This window comes from Apaloderma vittatum, unplaced genomic scaffold (assembly GCF_000703405.1).
Source record: "Apaloderma vittatum isolate BGI_N311 unplaced genomic scaffold, ASM70340v1 scaffold14244, whole genome shotgun sequence".
NCBI classification, from domain to species: domain Eukaryota; kingdom Metazoa; phylum Chordata; class Aves; order Trogoniformes; family Trogonidae; genus Apaloderma; species Apaloderma vittatum.
In genome coordinates this window covers 76,822-99,628 of record NW_009712282.1, presented here as the reverse complement: position 1 = coordinate 99,628, position 22,807 = coordinate 76,822, and the positions used below count along the sequence as shown (strand labels likewise).

The 22,807-nt window shown below is 41.3% G+C and overlaps 1 protein-coding gene across 1 annotated transcript in view; it reads left to right on the top strand.

The window, feature by feature from the left end:
• UNC80 (unc-80 homolog (C. elegans)) overlaps positions 1 to 22,807 on the top strand; it is a 128,707-nt gene that overhangs the window by 30,172 nt on the left and 75,728 nt on the right. The window contains 12 exon segments of the mRNA XM_009867927.1: positions 541 to 809; positions 1,429 to 1,794; positions 2,578 to 2,724; positions 4,634 to 4,781; positions 6,122 to 6,270; positions 8,071 to 8,237; positions 8,936 to 9,037; positions 10,334 to 10,548; positions 11,078 to 11,184; positions 11,656 to 11,755; positions 16,291 to 16,463; positions 22,416 to 22,628. Coding sequence (XP_009866229.1) covers positions 541 to 809; positions 1,429 to 1,794; positions 2,578 to 2,724; positions 4,634 to 4,781; positions 6,122 to 6,270; positions 8,071 to 8,237; positions 8,936 to 9,037; positions 10,334 to 10,548; positions 11,078 to 11,184; positions 11,656 to 11,755; positions 16,291 to 16,463; positions 22,416 to 22,628 — 2,156 coding nt within the window.

Sequence of the window (22,807 nt, the reverse complement as noted above, 5' to 3'; positions counted from 1 at the left end):
CAGGTACTGGTAGGAACATGCTGCTCCATTTTTTTTCGGATGGTGTGATGAAATATGAAACTGGTGTAACTTTAGAGAGCTGTTCCCGGTTGGTGCTGCTGTTAACCCACCTTTACTCCTGCATCCAGCTGCAGAGTCTTTCCTCTTTCCTTTGACAGGGTGGTGCCGCTTTTAGGACAAGGCATTGGACTGAAATAGGGAAAAAACCTACTGAAAATCCAATCCACCTTTTGGATTAGATTTAGGCTGGCTGAGCTCCATGATCTACTTAACTGCCCAGTTGACTGAGATCAATTTAAGCTGCCATGAAACTGTACTGCTAGATCAAGCTTGGGGTTGTTCTAATTTATAGTAGCTTAAAGGAAGAAACCAATCTATGCTTTCATCCCTGTGCCCGTGATAGGAATTAGGAACCTGTCTTTTTCAGCATTACAAGCTGCGTTAAGAGCTGCGCCCTTCTTGTAAACAAGCACAGCCTTGGTTTTCCATTGCATAGCTCTAGAGATGGAAATTTACAGGTAGCTATTTTCTTCCCTGCAGTGCGGTCACAGATCTCAACCATCACTGTGGCAACCTTCAACACTACCCTGGCCTCATTCAATGTGGGCTACGCCGATTTCTTCAGTGAGCACATGAGGAAGCTTTGCAACCAGGTGCCCATCCCTGAGATGCCGCATGAGCCACTCGCATGTGCCAACCTCCCACGGAGCTTGACAGACTCCTGCATCAATTACAGTTGTTTAGAGGATACGGACCACATTGATGGAACCAACAACTTTGTCCACAAGAACGGCATGCTGGATCTCTCGGTAATTGGCAAGGAATGAGGAAAGCCAGGTCCCTCTTCTGTCAATATAGCTGTACCATTGAGAGCAGGGGTTTGATGGGCTTTTCCTCCACCTCTTTATATGACTTCTCTCAGCAGTACATAAAGGTCAGTCAGATACATTTGTGCATATCGTAAAAGTATCCTCTGAGATACTGCAACTCCTGTTACTCTTTTCAAGGAGCGCATGTGCATGTGGAATGCACACATCAAATCTTAAGGGATACTTAAGGGCATGAACCAAGTTCCCTATAAAATAATATAAAACTGAACAGCACCCTTCTTCTAGTGGCACTTTAAAACTCACCTTCTCTACATTCCCCTCAATGACTTGACAGCTTCTGGTACACTGAAGCAGTGTTATCAGGCTCACAGATGTCATCCCATGGTTTCCTTTTCTGCTTGACTGTGCCTAGCCCATGGTTTCTTGTCTTACACTGAGATTGTAAGCTCTTGGGGTTGAGGGTTGTGTGTACTTCGTTCTGAGTTTGTACTGTGCCTGCTATAATGAGTGTCTGGTCTGTGACTAGAATTTTCAGGCACTAAATAGTACTAGGAGGGAAAATACATCTGACTTGAAATATGATATCTGAATCTCCCAGGTGGTCCTGAAGGCTGTTTACTTGGTCCTGAACCATGACATCAGTTCCCGGATTTGCGATGTGGCTCTGAACATTGTGGAGTGCTTACTTCAGCTTGGTGTGGTGCCCTGTGTAGAGAAGGTTCGGAGGAAGAGTGAAAACAAAGAAAATGAGGCCCCTGAAAAGAGATCAAGTGAAGGATCATTCCAGCTCAAAGGCACTGCTACTGGTGGTTCAGCTTGTGGATTTGGGCCTCCTCCAGTTAGTGCAGCTGGAGATGGAGGAGAAGAAGGAGGTGGTGGAAGTGGTGGAGGAGGTGGAGGTGGAAGTGATGGAGGTGGTGGAGGAGGAGGGCCTTATGAGAAGAATGACAAAAAACAAGAAAAGGTTTGTCTTGTTTCCCTTTATACAATTCCCAAATGTGATGTAAGATCTGTTAAGGTTGCCCTTCTGTTTTCCCTCCTTTTGTTGTTTTTTTTTCCTACCATAGTGACAAATTAATTTGTTTAACTTTGGTGCTCACTTGGGGTTCCACTGAAGAAACATGTCTGAGAATTCAAGCACTGTAGCTACTGCAGTGAAGCAGCTGTCAAAAGCAGAGTTTATGAGCCTTGTGTGGACATTTTCAGTATCTTGTCAAAATGTCTGAAACTCTCACTCGCAATGATTTTTTTTTCAGGTTTATTATTCATAACTTATAAGGAAAACCAGAATCCAATGTGTGAGCAGTTTGTTTTCTTTGATGGTCAGAAATCATAAATTTTTCAGTATTGCTATGGGAATTGGACAAGAGATGCTGTTGCTGACCTCTAAAGTTGCAATTCATAGAAGCATAATACCTAAGACATTTTAAAAAATGCTAATTTTTCTGCTCAAGCAAGTCAGCTGTCTGTTTTTTTCAGGTAGAATTCTTTGGAAGTAAGTGCTGAATGGTATTAATAGCTGCATGCAGGAGACTTCGCATTTATAGCATGACGTTTTGAGGGGAGCTGAAAGGGAGGGGTCTGGCCCCTAAACTTGAAAAATAATTGGACTAAGCATTTCAAGAGTAACAACTTGGGAGTGGCGTGTCTGACAGTAGAGATGGAGAGCAATTTTTTAAAAGTAAAATGCTAACAAAATGTCAGTGGTTGTGCCAGGGTTTCACATCATCTTTTCTGTCACCCTAAGGATGAAGGCCCATCTGTCAGTACCCATAGGCTGGCACTCACAATGCTGATCAAAATTGTGAAGTCCCTGGGTTGTGCCTATGGTTGTGGAGAAGGACACCGAGGGCTCTCTGGAGATCGCCTGAGACACCAGGTATTCCGGGAGAATGTAAGAGAATTAAAGCTCATTAAAGCATCCCCCTTGTACTTTTTACATCAGCTGCTGAGATTGCTGTCTGACCCCTCTGTAGCTTTCTCTGTATTGGCAGTAAATGTGTTACTCTGTGCCCCAGCTCACAGACTGTGTTGCAGCCCAGCCACAGCAGATTTTCAGCTATTGTGTTACCTTCCAGTCCCTGGGGCTTGCTAAGAGCACACCCGAGGCTCAGGGTGCTTTCAACCACCCCAATGGGTGGGTTGTCTGGGAAGGGACAAATACATGGGAGCAAATCCCCTGAGTGAGGTGGTGTAAGTAATATTTCACATTGTGGTACCCCAACAGAGCATGCTATTTACAGAAGGTGCAGCTATCTTAGGTTGCATGTCTGAATTCAGAAGTCTAAGGCATAGTTATGTCCACCTTTCCTACTGGTGATTATGACTGGTTGCTGCTGGGCTGCTCCATCAGTAGTTGGAGTGTACTGTGCTTGCAAGCATGTTGGTGTGCTGCAAGGTAGTAGAAGACTCATACCCTGTTTAATAGCAGGGTAGATGGTCACTGTTGATTCCTCTCATTTTTGGCTCTACCCAAGCTAAAAGCAGTGGGAAATGTCCAGGATGTAGCCTTCACATCTGGCTTCATCCAGAAGAGTTTGAATCCCTGAGATTGGACCAATGCTCTCTCAAACAAGAGCCTTTCAAAGACTGTCTTCAACACATGCCTCTTCCTCGCCTTCTGTGCTTGCAGCAGTGGGCGTTTTTGATGACTGTTATAAGAATTTACACTGTGCCCATCCATGGGATGGGTGGGAGCCAGGTGCTTCTCCCTGGCTTTTGTTAGCCTGAGCCATGACAATAGAGCTATAATTTGGTTCTGGGATCTAAGCTAGATAGCTCAGAGATGGACTGGCTGCCTCTCTCCCATGCAACATTCTGTTAGCTAGACTCCAGGGTACTGAGGAGACTGTAGTAGTAAAGTTAGTTCTGGGCAAAATGAGGTAAAAGAGTCTCAGTGATAACAGTAGAAAAGTTCTGCACAGAGCACTAGTGGAACATACACCATGTTCATCAAAATGTCGACTAGGTTTTATATTGTATGGGAGCTGTCCCAGCAAAACATTTAGACCTGTGAATAACATGAAGCATAAAGGAACAGGTCTTGTGGAGACAATGTTCTTGTCATGTTCGTTGAATTGAGGTCCTTATGGGAAGAGATTTTCCTACACATATAAGTCTGCTGCATTTTCTGTGTGTTTGTCTGGCCAAACTGCTTTGCATGCACCATTTGTGTTGATTGCATGGACAGTCACATGTCTGAGTTTAGTGGAAAGTTAAGCGCCCTATTTCAGGTAGCAAGAGAGTTTGTATTTCCTACAGAGCTGATATTTCAGATTCTCTTAACTCCACCTTCATGGGGTCCCAGTAGGTTGGATACTTTTGTGAAGTTGCCAGCGAATAGCGTTTAAATAAAAACTAATGTTTGCCTGGTATAAATTAGTCACTGAGTACAAGTGCATCGGATGGGTTTAGTCTGAGCCAGAGGCTGAAAATCAGATGCCTGAGACTATAAGCCTTGACTGAGGGAGTACATTTCTGCTTTATTAATATTCAGTGACATTTTACTTTAGGATTGGGTAAAGGAGGAGAGACCTTGAGACATTGGCTGACAGTGACTTCACCACCACTTCCAAACAGTGGCACCCATACTGGTGCACTGTCTCCTTGTGCTGAAATTCTCATTGGCTTCAGAAGTAAAAGTATCTTCTGCTACTGGGCACAAACCTTCTGGCTCCTAGGGGAGGTTATTTTAGAGAGCACAGCCAAGCACTGGCTAAGCAAGAGCAAAAAATACCCTGTTCCTGTTAGCAAAACTTGAACACATACTTTGATGTGATGTGATTTGATGGGTATCGTTGCAGGCTCAGAACTGCCTCACAAAGCTGTACAAACTGGATAAGATGCAGTTCCGGCAGACCATGAGGGATTATGTGAACAGGGATTCTCTCAATAATGTGGTGGATTTCCTACACGCTTTACTGGGATTCTGCATGGAGCCAGTCACTGACAGTAAGTATAGCTGGCATCAGAAACTCTCACTTGAGTATTCCTTAAATGGACCATCAGAAAGAAACTACACCCATTTCTTTTCCTTTAAAAAAGAAAAAAATATTGTGGCTGACTATCCTCAGAATATATAGAATGTATCCTCAGCCATTGCAGGTCAGGGGAGTTGGATCTCTTCTGATTTGATCACCCAGTGATCTCACCTAGTGATCTTGTATCACCCAGTGCACCTGGAATTGAAGCCTTCTCTTTTGATTCTTTCTACCTGTTGTTCATGGCTCTTTAAAGAAAGTATTTTCATTCAACTATGCCTCAGGCAAGAAGTTTTCTGATTTGTGACCAGGTGTCAGCTGGAATGGCTTGTTTAATCCAGGGTTTATTCTGAGCGGAGATATAATTAAGCATTAAAACCCTTTGTGGTGCCTCAAGTAAGGCAGTAAATAGCAAGAATGGATTGAATAAACAATGATAACATGCAGATACACATCTCTAGTTAGAAGCATGTGTGCAGTTTTATTTATGTATATGTATATATGTTTTGGGGTTTTTTTTCAAGTTAGAAAAATTATTCCAGGTGCAACTAGAGCGACCAAACCTTTATGCTTGGTCACTGCACACAACAACAGTTACAATGACTTTATATAGATTAGGGATAGCTCCTCTGAAGCATTTGGGGAGTTTTACTAGTCCATTAGCCTATCTCTGATTACAGGCGTTTTAGAGAAAGCATCCGAAAATATCATGAGCAGGCTTTTGTGAAGAAGGTGCCCAGAGGATGTTTCCCAAAGTATTAATCAATTATTGACTGGCTCATGCTTTGAAGCCTGGCAGTTCATGCAGCTTTTGAAAGTGTTTTCACCTAATGAAACTAGGAAGTTTCTTGTTATTCACATAACGTGTGTAATTCTTTTTTGACTCTTTCTGGGAGCTTGGTCTCCTTGTGCACCTTGCAAGAAAATCATTCTTGTAGTTCGGGAGATTTTCTTTTCATTGGTGTTCTCAATAATCTGCTGAATCAAACACATCTTTTTGTTTAGAACAGTAAACAGAAAAGCAGCCTTATTCTATACATCTCTAAATGAGAGAAATGGATAAAAGGAAGCTAGAGTGGTCCTGATCTTTTCAATCCTTTTTTATACTACAGTTATTTCTGGGAAGATTTCATCCTTCTCATTTATTTTATGTTTCCCTTTGGCTTTATTTTTTGTAGGGTGAGATTGCAGGGGCTGAGCATGGGATATTAGGTGAGGATTTGCACTTGTCTCATGTAGCTGAATCCCTTTAAGCCACATTTTTTTAAACAGTTCCTAACAAGGGGACTTACTTGTACCTGAATTTCACAGACAAGGCTGGATTTGGGAACAACTTCACCACAGTGGACAACAAATCTACTGCCCAGAGTGTAGAAGGTATTATTGTGAATGCCATGTTCAAGTCATTGATCACTCGCTGTGCTTCCACTACACATGAGCTGCACAGCCCGGAAAACCTGGTAAGCACTTAATTTCATGTTATCAAAGTTACTTTTTCACTTGGATGTCACCAGTGAGGCTTTACAGTAGAAGAATTAATTCAGTTTAGCCAAACGCCTTGAGTGTAGCAAGCTGTGCAGACACAACTGAAACATGATGTAAATGCGATGCCCTTCTTGCATGCCTACCTTGGAACCTGAGGAGTTAGCCAGGATAAAAGTTATGCACTCTTCAGGCAGCTTGTGCGTTTGTTGTTTTTTTTACAAATGGATTAGTAGCAAGGGATTAATGAACAAGATCACTGCCAGCATAAATAACTTTCAGCAAAGTTAAAGCCAGTTTACTTGGTTAAGGATGTGGCCCACCCATGGCAGAGTCTATGTGTTACTGAACAGCAATTTGGTAGGTCTTCCCAAGGTTTAGATGATGAACATTCAATTTACCAAACACCTGGAGGAAAGTAAGATGCTGCTGGTTGCTGCCAGTGTGCTATCTCTCCAGAGCAGTCTGTAGAATGGATAGCACAAGCTCTTTTTTCAGGTTGATGCAGAATCTAGCAGCTAATCTCAAACCACCTCCTTTATTACCAGAATTTAAGATTTTTCATGGAAGCACCCAAGAAGCACTCTTGTGCTCCATCCTTATGGAACAGCTGTAGAGGCACTGATGTCTAGTGTCTGTGAGGGCAAGGGACACAAAGACGAAAAACACAGTAACATCTTAAACCAGCAAAGCGGTATGACTGTGTCCAAGTACTCTTGTTCTTATGGATATTCCTCCTTTGGAATGTTCCTCAGCAGAAATTAAGTGGTGGGATGCAGAAAAACATGTGCCATTGCTGGATCTAGAATAGGATTGCCAAGTGTAAATTTTCTATATAAATTATATGTTGTTCTGGACACTATTTTAGCTATTGTGTAAGGTGAAATTTATCTTTAAGATAGCCCTGTTCATTGTGCCTGAGAATATAGTACACAGAGTATATGTGAGGATTTCCTGTTGCATCACTCTTTAGAGTGAACTTTGTGCTCAATGTCTTATGAAAAAGAGCCCTAATCAGTATCGAGATCCATTTTTTTTTGTTTGGGTTGGTTTTGTTGTTGTGATGGGTGTTTTGTTTGTTTTTGTTGAAAGCTGGCTGTGCAGTTCCTAGCTGGGAATTTTCAGAATAATCCAAGATCTTTCAGGAAAGTTCACAGATCAGTCCTATAAAACTGTTCCCTTCATCCCCTTGCCCTCAGATACAGAGGTGATTTGTCACATCATGGGTGTGTATGAATGTTCAGAACTAAAAAGAGCCTTGAGTGTAGGAGTAGGTTGGGGAATGAGTGAGTCATTCCTCTCTCTTCCTGTGATGTAAAACTCTGAAATAATGAAGAAAAATCCCCAAACACCCACTGGTTTTGAAACAAAACATGAAAGTTTTTGCACACTATTTCTGTGCCCCCTGCTTTAGCTATTTCATGCTTTTTAAGATTATGGGCTAGATGAATGGGATGAAACAGGCTTTAAGTCATCTTTGCAGCTCCCTCATCCTGCAGCTGTTTTAACCTCTGATAACTTTACATCTGTCATAGCCCATTGCAGAGCATGTTTCGTTACAGCAATGTTCCTCATAACCTGCTGCTTCTGAGTGCACTAAGTGGAGTTTCCAGCTCTGGATCCCAGCCAGAAAACAAACCCTGTACATGGAGAGTATATCAGACAAGAGCTGGAGGAAGTTGTGGACTGCTGAAATACCTTAGAAACTATTGATTCTTACTGCTTCTTCCTAAATTGCACACTGAATTCTTTCTTTTCCATAATGTCTTCCTACTCAGGGCTTATACTGCGATATCCGACAGCTGGTCCAGTTTATCAAGGAGGCTCATGGGAATGTATTTCGGAGAGTGGCACTCAGTGCCCTCTTAGACAGTGCTGAAAAGCTAATACCAGGGAAAAAAACAGAGGAGACAGAGCCAGAGCCAAAACCTTCTGGGAGCAAAAGGTGGGTGTCTAGGAGGGAGAAGGCAAATGACTAACTTGCATATGGCTCTATGACTACATGCAAGGAACACAAATGCAGGAACTCCAAGGGCTTGTGTGTTTTATCTTGATAGTGTATATCAGGTCCTGATGTACAGAATTGTACTGTGGCAGCAGTCTCCTTTAAAATTTAATGAAATGAAACAGTAATATAGTTGCAGCAGAAAGTGTTAACCCTCTCATACAAGAGGCCTAAAAGAACAGTGCAATGGAAACACTGTGAGAAGGAAAGGTTAAGAGACTGACAATGTCAGTCCCAAAACACTATGTGGACATAGCATTTAATGCACATCACATCCTTAGTGTTATTTATCCGACAGGTAAAGCCTGGTATGCAAACCAAGTCCCAGAAGAAGTCTAATCCTGACATGTTTCTTTATAAAAAAAAAATCCTCTGGTGCTTTGAGACTTGTCATATTAAATATTGAGAAGAAAGATTAAGAAAGTTGAAAAACTCCTGAAAACCTTGGCTTTGCTTCTGACAGTTGATGCCGTTTTCATGAATGATATGTAGAGAGGCAGGAAGCTGCTAAAGAGATGGTACATCTCTAAAGCTGCTTTGTTGCTCAGCAGCACTGGTTTCCATGTCATGTAGCTATGGCATAACCATGAGATGGGCCATCCATGTGCTTCAACTGATGATTTATATCGTCTGTATAGATCTGAGCTGGGAAGTATCATCACTGATAAAGGCCAGGCATCAGCTGCCCCTGATGAATGCCGCAGTTACATCTCAAGCCGTCCAATGCAAACTCCAGAACAGTAAGTAAATATTGAATTGTTTCCCCGTGTTGTTGCCAGCAGCTTCCTTTTAGGGTTAATACAAATGGGCAGGACAGCAAGGCTTATCTCCTTGAACACTACAACAAAGTGTTGAGTGTCCATTCAGGAGCTGCTGATAACATCCAGAGAATACCTATTTTCTGTGTTGCCAACTGAACCCACCCTGATTTTGATGAGGAACCATCAGAGATTTTCAAATAACAGTGCAGTAGATTTGTCAATATCTCATACCACCATAGCCATCAATAAAGTGTTAATTCCTCAGAGGTGTCATCACAACTGTTCTCCATGCTTTGTTTGTACTTCTGGGAGAGGATAGTATTAATTTTCAACTTCCAAGTTGTTGCTAAGCGTCATTAATCCTTTACTGCCTCGCAAGAGCCAGCTTATCCCTGATCTGTCTTGGGCACGTAGTCCCCGAAGATTGTTGCATTTCCCTTACCAACACAAGTGGTCTACCAGTTTTCTTAATGAGAAAATCAACCTGCTGTTAGGCGTGGCACATCTGAAGTGTCTATTGTCCAAAGAAGTAAATTTAATCAATACTCTTAAAAATGTAAGGAAATTTTATAAATGGCCACTGGTCCCTAAGGAACTTTGAAAAAGTCATTTAAACTCTCTGTGCCTCTGAACACTCATCCATCTTGTACAAAGACATAGCTTGCACAAGGGCCCACAGCTCTTTATTAAGTATTCTCCTGCATTAACTGGGCCCGCAAAGTCTCACTGTTGCTGAGACTGCAAGGATAATGCAAGGCCCTTTACTGCTTTACAGAACTGCAGCAAGCTGTTCTCCTCTGAGCCTTGCCACGGCCATGGGAGATCTCAAGAGTATAGCAAAATAGGCTGTCCCTATTCCAATACTCCAGCAGTATTGGACAGTATTGACTCCAGCAGTTTCACAAATCATGATGTCCAAAAGCTCTTTGGTACACATGCTTTTAGAAAAACACCAGTGTAGTCTTATCAATGTGGGTCGTTTTGACCTAAAGAAGATGATTGGTTTTTCATATAAAGGAACTAAAAATTGGAATGACCTCTTCAATGGACAAGCTCCTCAGGGTAGAAAAGATGGTTATTTTATGCCTTGAATAATACTGAACGTGTTGTCAAATTTGATTATGTCCCACTGAGAACAGTATGTTTGGAATTCAAAATGAAACAACCTCAAAGAATAGAGTGGTTAGGAGGGGGCTGCAGGAGAGAGGCCTCATTCCCCTGAGCATCCAAACTTCACTGAAATGCAGTTCACACTCTGCATCCTTTTTCTTCCAGTGATGAGCAAGTCCAGGGGGCTGGTCTGGGACGCAAAGACTTCTGGCGAAAGATGTTCAAGTCACAGAGTGCAGCGAGTGATACCAGTAGTCAATCTGAGCAGGACACATCTGAATGCACCACTGCTCACTCTGGGACCACCACAGACAGGCGCTCCCGCTCCCGTTCCCGAAGAATCTCCCTTCGAAAGAAACTCAAACTCCCCATAGGTAAATGTATGTCTCTTCCTATTCTATATACATATTGCATGTGCAAAGAAACACAAATAGATATATCTGTCTTAAGTAATATTGCAAAACAGCTCCTTATTGTCCAAGTATATTGTATATTCTCCGAAGGGAAGGTGGGAAATTCTGCTCTCTCCATTTTATAGATGGGGAACTGAGGCAAAGGGAACTGGAAGCAATTTGCCAAAGGTAACAGAGTATATCTGTGGCAAAATAGAATACTGACTCCGTGTCTCCAAAGTAGAGGGCTAGTACCTTAATCTCACAGGCAGGAGGGATCTCCTATTTGCGGAAGGGAAATCCACATAGCATTTGATAGACAAAGAACGCATCCTTTACAAGTCCCAGCCTTGCATGGAGGTTAATACATGTAACATGGGAAGGTTACTTTCTTCTTTCCTCAAATTTTCCTATACCCTACCATGGTCACTTTGGAGAAATATGCTGCAATTGCTAATAAATAGATTTTGCGTGTAAGCATTTTCAGAGTTGTCCTGAGTGATTTGTTCTGCAACAGGGAACTGGCTGAAGCGTTCCTCCCTCTCTGGCCTGGCTGATGGGGTGGAAGATCTCCTAGATATCAGCTCTGTTGACCGTCTGTCTTTCATCAGGCAGAGTTCCAAGGTAAATGTGTCAGACTGGATTGCAGAGAGTTTGGTTTTAGCCATCTAAGGAAACATTCTACTCAACATGGACATTACAGCCATCACAGAAATCTTCAGAGTAGAGTGCCATGGGCATCTGATACTGGACTTCTGTGGCTCACAGTGAAGACTAGGTTAAACCTACACTGCACTTGTCAGTTTACTTTGGTTTACTGAAATAGAAACCCAGGCTCTGTCAACACACTTAAGGTTCAATTGTTGGTCATGCTTCTCCTAACTTCTTTGTGCCTTTACAGCCTCTTGCAAAAGACCAATCCTTTAAGCAGAAAGCTTAAAAGATGAAGTGCTGCAGCATACATAAATCTGTGCAGACTCACTTCTGTTACTATGGTGATCCGCTGTGTTACAGCCCTTCTGTAGGTGCTTTACCTCTCTGTCCCAAGGGACAGTGGTGCGGCACAGCCTGACCTGGCCCTTTGTCTTTGCACAGGTGAAGTTTACCAGTGCAGTGAAGCTGTCAGAAGGAGCGGGGCCAGGAGGTGGCCTGGACAATGGGCGAGATGAAGAGGAGAATTTCTTCAAGCGTCTTGGTAAATGGCGCACCTGCCGAAGACACCCATCCAAGCTTCATCACACAGAAGAAAAAGATGGTTAGAAATCAGGGTTCTCGTCTCCTTTTTTCTTTCTTTTTTTTTTTTTTTTAAAAATCACTTTCTTTCTGTACTTTACCCCTTTCCCTTTTTTCCTGCTTTCTCCATGTTTTTTTGTATCCATTCTAGCCTTCTCCAATGTTTTAGTCTTTGTAACCGTTTTCTTTCTCTTCCTTCTTTCTTTTGCTTTGATTTAGAAAAAAAAACTCTAGCAAAGTAAATTTTTTAAAAATCAAGACTATACAAACAAAATATGCAAATGCATTTGGGCTTTTTAAATCATATTGAATTTGATAAATACAATTGAAAAATTAATGCTTGCTTCAAAGCACTTAGTTCAAATTTAGGTGTGTAAATCTTTTGTTGCCTAATACAACAATGGATGTTCCATCAGGTTTTTCGTTTGTTTTTTCTCCCCCCCAATTTGTGACCATTTGACAGTTTTAGCAAAGATCAACACAGAAATGGAAAACCCTGCACAAACCTTGTTATAATTATCTCTTTTCTTCTGTGTTTGCATGTCTAGTGTCTGCATACCATTCGTTAGGGATGCTGTCCTTTTTTCTTAGCACACAACATAATAATAACAACACTATTTTTCCTTTCCACAAAAGTATAGTTAATTGCAAAGTATTTTCAAGATCAGCAATGTTTGAAAAGTGCCTTTATGAATAATACAAGGTCATGATATATTCTCTTTTAAAATGTCATGCAGTTATTCACATGATCATGTCCTCAGCTCAGAGCTCATTCTTGTTGTCAGGGAGATAACCTTATATCTTGAAGTTCTGATTTTTTCAAGAAAAGCCAAGCCAACTCCCAAAAACACACAAAATGGAGTAGATTTTCTTTTTCACCATGATTTCTGTAGCTTTACAGTGTGTGACACTCTCTGGCATTATGTTTTTTGTTTTCTGATATTGCACTTTGACACTGCATTGTATGTATTTCACCATCTGTCCCAGACCTGCTGTGTGATGCGCGTAAGGCATTGGTCAGGCAAGTGAGACTAGCAAAGTATGAGCACGTCTTGCCAGCATAAACTGCTCAGCATTCTACTACTGCAGAAACACTGGTGGTGATTTTCAGCTAGCTCTCAGGTGCAAGGAGACTGTGTCAGCCCAGAAGATTGTTGTAGCTTTGTAGCTGAAGGTGAATACCCCTGCAACGGGAGGAATGGCATTGTTTTCTTCATCCACTATGTACTGAAGTAGTATGTTCCACCATGTTTTCTCCCAGCTCTTACTGGGAACAAACAATTGAAGGGCAATGAGAGCTTTATAGACTGCCAGAGCTGTTTCTGCAGTGCTCATGTGAGATGTCCTTCATATTTTCTTGTAGGAAATGTTGTTTTTTTTCATCTTGTTAATGTTGGTTTTATGCCACTGTGAGTTTGCTTCTGCCTAAAGTGCCCACATTCTTGATTTAATGACATAGATTTAGTCTTGGCCCTGTGAGCATCAAGAGCCTTGTTCAATATGTGTGGCACATCTTTTCTGTGATGACATGTTAGTATTGACTTTTTGAACTTTAAAAGTGTCCATACTTCAGCCTTCTGTGAGTAACATTAGAATTTATGTAATTAATGAAGAGAACTTGAAACATCTTTTACATGGCAGTAAGAGAAGAGATGTACGTGACGCATGCTTGGTTTTGGTATGTGTATGCATTGGAAGTACCTTAATAAAAGTCATGTGATGGGTTAAAGAGAGAAACCCTTGCATGCTGGTGTGAGAAAGAAGCAAATTATGCAGCGATGTTGACGGCGTGAGTGGGCAGTTGCCGACTAACTGAAGTAAATAGAGGGTATTTAAAGTTTGTAAGGCAAAGTGTGACAGTTAAGAAAGTTGTATCACCATGTCCACAGGGACATCTGGCATGCAATGAAAGCCCCGTATAATTTCAAAAATATTAGTGTAGTTGTATATGCCTGTGTGTACAAACCTGTTGAAGGTGGATGGGCATGCTATTAAATCTCTCAAGGTCTGATCCTAAAGCATTATTTTGGAACCTATTTCTGCCTTCCCATTCTTGTCATTTATGATGCTGTGCCATTATTTTGCTCATGCTTTTTCCATGTGGTGTTTTCTCTTGTGTTTTTGGGGTTTTTTAACATAGTAGAGCAAATTTAAAAGAAAACAGTGAGAGTAGAAATATATTACAGTAAAAAAAAGAGGAAAAAAAAGTAAAATAATTTGTCACTTCATTTATGAATTGTAATCTTCATTGTGATATATCATCTAGACCACTGGAAATTCTGTGTTGGTTATGTATGTGAGCATATGTATGTGTGTGTGTGTATCTGTATGTATGCATATGTATACATATATATACACATAAATATATGCACATTCATGCTTAAGAAAATGTTTACTTTAATGATCTTTTTACCTATACTAAGAACAAAGTATATATACAGAAGTGAGTTATGGTATGTTTACATGATACCCTTAACTTTCCTGTTGGCACTTACTGAAGACATTATGAGAGACCATAGAAGTTACCAAGATGTTCAAGGTACAACAGCACACGCTTGCTCTGGGGGATGATCTCATATTTGCACAGGAGGCAACTGCTAGGGTGGCAGCTTGAGCATCCAGTGTCCTTCTGTGTTAGGAAATGACCTCTGCTCACTGGGTGAAATTTTCTGCAAGTCTGAGTCCCGTTAACATTAAGCCAGTGAGGGTTCCGCTGCTTACAGCAAGGCTACTTCAGGATGAGTGTAGCAGAGAACAGTCATCAGCTGCTTCTGAAGGATTCTCCTACAAAGCTTGAACTAAGTGCAAGGCTGGGACTGCAAAGGGCTGTAGTCATAGACTAGGTAGTACCACTGAGCCCAGATGGACAAAGCGTCTGGTAGAACTTAATGGTAGTGGTTAGGGAGATGCTTTGGGCATGCCTTTCTGTAGCAGAAAGTTAATTTTCTTTTCATTAACACATACAGTCACAGCCCTAACAGGGCCCTGAACAGGAAACACTTGTACCTCAAATGAGTTAGTGTTCCAGCAGCCATAGCAGGATGGCTCAGATAGCATGCTATAGGCTTTAAGGAAACTGGAGTTGGAAGAAAAGGGTATTTGTGCCTGCTCATTTATGTAAGTGTTCTACCTGTTCTTTCTACAGTAGTTGTTTGTTTGTTCCATTTTGATGAAATGTTTCCCAACATGGGAACATTTTTGTTTACTGGAAAACTATGTGCAGCTTCACTGGAGAGAGAAAAGCCACAGATGTTTGTAAAGAAGTCTCTTGAAATTTGATATACCTCTGTCTTCAGGGAAAAAGTGAAGATCTACATTGTCACTTTCTGTTGTGTTGTTTGTGATGCATAAGCGTTTTCAAAGTAATTCTGGGGAGTGCCGTCTCAAGGGGACTTTAAGTTTCAGCCATTCTTCTTTCCTGAGGAAGGAGAAGTCACAAAGTCCTGTAGGGTGACGTTTTGCTTCTTGTCTTTCAAATCCATATTTAAAAACAATCTTGAATTCTCTATTCAGTGTTCTCTTTCTTCTTCCGTGCTTTATCCTTCAGTATTCTGTAAACTTTTGTACTTTCACTTGTGAACAGGGAGAGTATTATGGATGAAGATAAAAAGCCCAGAAGCTGACTATTCTTGTTTTCACCAGCCACCCTAGCCTTGAAACTACTCTCCTGATTTCTGATCTCTGTCTTTCTACCACTCTCTCAACTCTGGGTACTGACTGCATAATGATCTTCTGCATTCAAAAGTGTTCATTCAAGTTGACAATGGGTTTAGTTAATTTATCATGTGAATTCTGTATATGGAGTTTAAAATTGTGCTTGAAAGAAGTCCTGGAGCAAGGTGCTAACTTCATTTTCAAAAGGAACTCTTATTAGGGAACTTCACATCCCAAGGAGTGTAAGACACTCAAGGGAGAGAAGCTGGAACAGTGATGATACCTACGAATTGAGTCCAGCCTCACTTGGGTGTTCTGGTAATTGCAGAAGCTGTATTTCCATGTAGAGCATTTTCAATATTTGCTACTGATTTTTCTGTCCTAGTAGACGATGTATTACTAAATTGAGACATGAGGAATTATGTTTAAGCATGCTCCACTCTAAGGTAGAATTAGAGACAATAGAGAAGTAAGGTAACAGGTTATTCAGGAAAAACAGACAGGATAATCTTTGTTAAAGAGGTGGGCAGGAAAGACCATAGCCTGGTTCACCTCTGTTGGAGTAGTTCCTGAGCTTCCACACTGCATATGGTGGAATTGTTTTGGGCAGACATCAGTATGATCAAAACCAGAATCTGGCTTGCTGTACACCTGTTCCATGGAAGTCATTAATATTGTAAAAATGCCCCTGATATCTTCAAGATAGGGCTTCAGTGTGAGGAAGGGATTTAGACTGACACTGTACTGACCAGGATTTCTGTTCCACTTTTTTTATTGGTGAGAGACTATGTTCCCTTCTCCCTACCTCTCCCTGCATCCCCTCTGTACTCTCTACCTCTTTAGGTTGCCATAGCTTTGATGATCACTTGACCTCCAACCAAGAAGGAGGAAAATCCAAGAACGTTGTGAACCTGGGAGCAATCCGCCAAGGCATGAAGCGCTTTCAGTTTCTCCTGAACTGCTGTGAACCAGGCACTATCCCTGATGCCTCCATTTTGGCAGCAGCCCTAGATCTTGTAAGTCATTCGTTGGTGTATTTTTACCTGCTGAGCGACAGCATGTGCATACGTGGCGGTCGGTTGTCATTCACTGATGCTGTCCATGCCCGCACAGAAAGCAGGTAAAGCATCGCAGCAGATCCAGCTGGTGGTGCTGTTAGTAGGTGGAGTTTTAGCATCTGTGACTGGATGAGATTGCAGACAAAATGGATTGTTTCTTTTATTGCATGGCTCTCCATAACTAGATTATTGCCAGCGCAAAGCTTTATTGTCAGACTTCAGATTTTGCTCACAGCCATTCTGCTTCTCCTTCTAGTGTTAATCTACAGAATGAGGATTGAAGACTGGGTAACTACCTGGGGAGGCACAGGAATTCCACTCAGATGTTCTGACAGAGTTATAAATACATTAGGCAACACTGATCTGTTAGTCACTAGGGCCAGTCAGTGGAAGAAACTTCAAATGTCAGATTGTGCATGCTTTCGAATGCAGATATTGCTGATGCGCAGATCCAGATCGCAGAAGTGACACAGTTCAGTCCCTCCGTCCTGACAGTACATGTCTTTTCTGTATCGCTTTCCCTCTGTTCCTTGCAGCTGCTGGGGTTTTTTTAACAATCCCTTCCATTTCTAATGCAGTGGCCTTCAGCCTGTGGTGGATGGGCCAGTGGGGCTCTGTGAGGTGTTTATGTGTCAAGCACAAGTGTGTGACAAATACAGCTAGGAAAAGCCAGCCAATTATTAGTAACTTCTCTGCACAGTGCCCTTCTACTTACTTCTCTAAGTGTTTGGATGCCTGCAAACTGAAAAAGATTGAAAGCCACTGCTCTCAGAGCATCCACATCCTCTCTCTTCCTTTGTCTTCCCACTCCCCACCTCTTAGACTGTCATGCCATTTGTGCTTATATTCAGGTTTTTTGCTTGCTGCTGTAAATGCAAGGCTCATGGACTCTCCCATTCTGCTGGTGCTGTGCCCTGAGCTGTGCTGCCTTGTCTGCTTCGTAGCTGTGGGGATGATACACTCTGTGCACTACTCCTTTATACTTTTTTCTTAACCTTGCATGCTTAAGCTGCAGATTCAAACAAGTCCACATCTAGCTCTACTGTTTTGACTGGTCGCCATCCATCTTCCAGTAGATGAGTGTTTTCTTCACTAGTTCCCACTCTTCCTCTTGGAAGTTGTTGTCCCTCTGGCTGGAAGCTATGGAGACAGTGGCTGGTGGGGAAGCCTGTCTCATTCTCTTGCAGTCAGAAGTGATTCCTGCCAGTCAGGGTTGCAGTGAGCTCAGAAGGTGGGTTTAGGGGGATAGTCACTCCTGCCGAGTGTGCTGCACAAAGACGACTTCATTCTTCAAGGCTGCCAGGCTGCCACCGCATTGCAAACTCTGAACTAACACAGGGAACGCCAAGGTGCATGGGCAGGAAAGGAGCTCATTCCTGACAAGTAGGTCACTTAAGATCCTTCTGGGAATGCATTACTCTGTGTGCTCATAAATCAGACAAATTTGGCAATTATGTCCCTATTGCCTGTAAACATCTTATGTATTTTTTAAATTCATGAAACGCTTAAGCTACAGACCAACTTATTCTGTGCCCATATATTAAGTTACCTGAAAACTACTGGTCAAAGTGAACTGTTGGAAGATATATTTTCTGACTTCCAGAGCTGGCTTGCATTTGGCTCTGTTCCCTTGCTGCTGAATGATACAGAAGGCTTTGGTATCAGAATTTCTAGAAGGTCTGCAGCTAAAGATGAAAGAAGCCTTATTCTAATTACAGACTTGGAAGACTCCTTAAAAGTCTCTGCTCAGCTGGCATTTTGTCTACAAAGTATTGGAGATACATAGAAGCTAAGAAGTCATATGCACTGCAGGTTTCAAAAGAGGACAGCTTGTCATCTCACTGAATTGCTTAGTGGCAATGTATGCTGTCATGGAAAATTCCCACATTTTATGTCAATAGAGCACACACAACAGAAAACATTCTGTGTTTTTAACTTCTGGTTTTTAGGCCTTTGAAGTAATAGTTTGAATCAGGTTTGATGCAAATGAAAAACTTCTGAAGTAATTTTATCCAACCTAGTTGCTATGGCAACCTTTAAAAAATGAAAGGCAAATAGCTCCAGTTTCAGTTCTTTCATAAACCTTTTGAGCATGCTTTCTCATGCAGATTTTTAAAATTCCCTTTGTATACCAACTTCAAGACATTTGAGCAGTCTGGAAGTTGATACAGGTTGGCCACCAGTGATATAAAGATACCAGAACAGTGAAACAGAGTCTGCAGGCTTATGGGGGTAGTGTTCTCTTAGGTTTAGAACCCATGTAGTTAACGTATTTTCCTAGGATCAGCATACATCCTTGACTGAATCTTGTAAAACTACAATCAATTTGTGGCTTTTCAAGCATTCAGTGACAACAGATAATATGTTGCTGACCGTTTTGTCCAGCTTATATCCAGACTTTGCAATAATAAAATGGATTTTCTTTCTCTGTTTAAAAACTTTGAAAGGCAAGTAATATTATATTTCAGTCTGTGGTCAGGTTTCTGCAGAGGATTCCAATAACCCACTGTCTAGCAATGTTTAAATATGTTACCTAAATTATCCTAATTAGATTAGCATAAATGCCTCGAGTGGGGAAATAAAACTTTCTTTTGACCAGTTTAGCAATGTGTGACACCTGTCAGCATTGCATTCCTCTAATAAGATGTGTGAACTGATCTGTTCTAACACGTAAACCTCTTAGTCTTGTTGAAATGCCATAATGACACTACTTTATGGCAGGGTTGTATCTGAGAGGATCTACGAAATATCGGGACAGCAAAAGCAAAGTCTAAATGGCAAGAATACTTGCCAGTATCCTGACTCCATATGTCTCAGGCTCTTAGGTAAGCTCTATTGTTCCCATGTCCCTGTTTCCACAGCAGAAATATTTGTCCATAGGAGGGCACAAAATGTGGAAGGAAATCAGAGGTTGCTCCAAACAGATCCCCAGAGCAGATGACTGGGAACAGAAACAAAGAGATCTGTCATGAATTGTACTTGACCATTTTTAGATATAATCAGAGAGATCTGAACTAATGTTTTTGAGGCAGTTCTCCAATACACTAGTTAATAATTTACACATGGCATGTCTTCATATACCTGCTAGGCTACCTCTCATGCCAGACCTGTCTTGTGACAAGACAAAGCAGAGCAGAGCCAGCATCTTTTGACAGTACTTGAATTTACTTTACTTTTAAAAGTAGGTTGTTGTTATTTGGCACTATTTTTTTTCACTTCTTGAAGAGACCAGTGGAAATGAATTCTTGCTGAAAATGCCTTGGGGAATATAAGGAAGGGCACAAGAAAATTACCACTGCTTGATTAGTCTTATAAAATTAATTGTCCTTGAAAATAAAACTGGAGCTAAATGCTCTGCAGTCATAAAACTCTGCAGGATCAGCCTTACTTGAACAGTAATGTGTTGCTGTAAAATTCCAAATCCATTCTGTATTTGGTCCCTCCTACCCAGGTCATTGCTTTTGCTGTTATTAGTACAAATCAGATTCTCTGTTAAAAAGCTCAATGGGAGTAATTGAAATTTTATTGAGAAAACGGTGGATTCTTATTCATGTCAATTTAAGCAGTACAAGAACAATTTTCAAAATGGAAAGCCACGTAGCAGGTCTAATGTTAAAAATGGATTTGTGAATAGTTCTGCAGGCACAGGGAGGCTTGTTGAGAGTATTGCTGCTGTGTTAACTTTTGACAGTGACCATGGTAACTTGTGTTCTTTTCAGCTATGCATCACCTGCCTGATTCATTTCTCTCCATTTGTGATGTGTTTTTCTGTGGTGTGAATCCATCCTTGTCCATTCTGTCACATCTTCATCTTTCTCTTGCTGCTGCTTCAGGTTTCTCTGAGCCTCAGGTAAGCGATCACAGAGAGCTTGTGCCCTGTGATGTTCAGAAAGTCTTTCTTCACGCAGGAAGTCTTTTCTGTGATTTTTAATTTAGAACTCCTACTCCTCCCGGTTACCTCCTATCCTACATATTCTCCTTCAGTTATATAGTTGAGTGTTTCCACGATGTTTACAACATATATCTTTACAAGATTCCTATATGCTATGAAATTGTGACTTCACCAGTGGTGAACTAAAAGAGGAGGAGACTGCGGCTGAGGCTTCATATATGTCTCCACGGTGAAGGTTTTACTTGGTGAAAATAAAAGAATAAAACCCTCACCTATTATGTGGTTCATGTTGCATATGAGCAGTAAGTAGTTTGCAATGATTTTTCCAGGTGCTAGATATTAGTTTTGTATCTGGTTATCAGTGAGTGTCTGGCTTCAGATTTCTGCCTTCCTCATCAGAACATTGGGCCACTTTAATGTTGCTATTCAAGAGAATTGCTAAAAGATTGCTGGTTTTTTCCAGATTTTCAATAAAATATGAGCAAAAAGCTGCAAGAGAATGTTGTGCCAGGAAGAAATTAACATATATTTTCTTGTTAATGTGGACAAAACATAATACTTTTATTTATTTACTTACTTACTTACTTAATTTATTTTCTGTCAGGCCCCTAAAAGGCTTGACTTTTTTTCAGTCCTGTTTGTAGTAATTTCTGGCTATAAGTTTAGCCACAGTATAGAATTTGGGGCATTGGTCCAAAATTTCTTGCTCTCAACTTTTGATTAAAGCACTAGTAGTGGAGGCACAATTTAGTAATGTTCCACAGACCATCCTCCATGGTCTCAAGGCCTGTCTGTTATCTATGGACCACAGATGAGGAACCTCCCCTTGTAAGTAGACGCTGATCTGTTCAAATTATCTCATTAAAGCTGTCAACATCTAAATGTGTGGAACACACATCAGAGCTCTGTGAAATCCCTGTTGAGGAATCTTTCAAACCCAGCTTGTAAATTATGGATATTGTCGTACTTTTAGTTTTGCAGCCTGTTGGCCACAGGGTTTTTTGTGTGTGAAAATTACGGGGAGGGAGGGATTTGTAAATTAATCTGAAACAAGGAGAACAATTTGCTTTTAGCTACTTTCTGTGTCTGTAAAGATGTTACTTTTGCAGAGTTGTAGACTGCTGGGAAGAAAACTTCTTCCTGAATCTAAGATACCCTCTAGGAAACAAATTACAGTGTCCATTTTTGAACATGTTTGAAAGTTTCCAAAGTGTTCTTTATTGGTCTCACTTGGATCTTGCTGGGTGATTCAATACAAACTAAGATGCGCTCAATATCATGTCTTCCATTAAAGAAAAATGCTCTTCTAAGTGCATGTCAGGAGGATATTTCTCTGGAAAACCATCAAACACTTCAAAACTCATCTGTCTGATGTTGTTTTGGTGCTAAATTGTCTGATGCTTGCTGAGGCTATTGAAGTTAGGCCAGTAAAATCTTGTTGTCTTTTGCTAGTATGGATTTCACTTTCTGGATCTGCTTGTTATAAGTGCGAAACAGCACCCATCCTAGTTTCAGCAAGCCTCCATTCATGCTTCCACCCCCAAGATGTGCAGGCAGAACTTAACGTGACAAATCGTGGGGTTTGTGTGGCCGTGCTGCCATTTGCACTTGAAGCATTTACAGCCTCACTAGTGAAGGTGAAAAGAAAACAACTCCTTTCAACTGTAACAGCATCAGATGCACACTTCTGCTTTTTGTCAGTTAGATGGTTTCTGAGAGATGGATACAGACGAGTACAGATACCAGGTTGGTTATAAGTTTATAATGTGGCTCTTCCTGCCCCTCCAGTGGCTGGACTAAGCGTAAGTGTTCAGTGTTTGTGAGCCTTGGTTTTATTAGGTCAAGAGATGAGACTTAGAGCAGAGATTCTGGTGTCAGATTTTGATGGAGAGATTGCTGAGTCTGTGTGACTCCGTGGCAAGCTTTTAAAGCAATTGATGAAAGCACAAAATCCTCTAACGTTCAGAGAGTTTTTCCAATGTATTTGTATTTAAGGTGATGTTTTGCAAACATTTCAGGAAGCTCCTGTCGTGGCAAGAGCAGCCCTGTTCCTCGAGTGTGCACGCTTTGTTCACCGCTGTAATCGTGGCAACTGGCCTGAGTGGATGAAGGGCCACCATGTGAACATTACTAAGAAAGGCCTGTCCCGTGGACGTTCTCCTATTGTGGGCAACAAAAGGAACCAGAAGCTGCAGTGGAATGCAGCGAAGCTCTTCTACCAGTGGGGAGATGTAAGTGTTTGTTTTCTCTTCTACTTACATCAAAAAATAAAACAAAATATAAAAGTAATTGAATCCTATACAGAATTTCAGTTCCAGTAAAATGGGGATTCAGAAGCCTCCCTTCCAGCTTGCACTTTGCAGCCTGCCAGGGTCAGCCCTTCTCCTAGTGGAAACTTTGTTAGGACAGA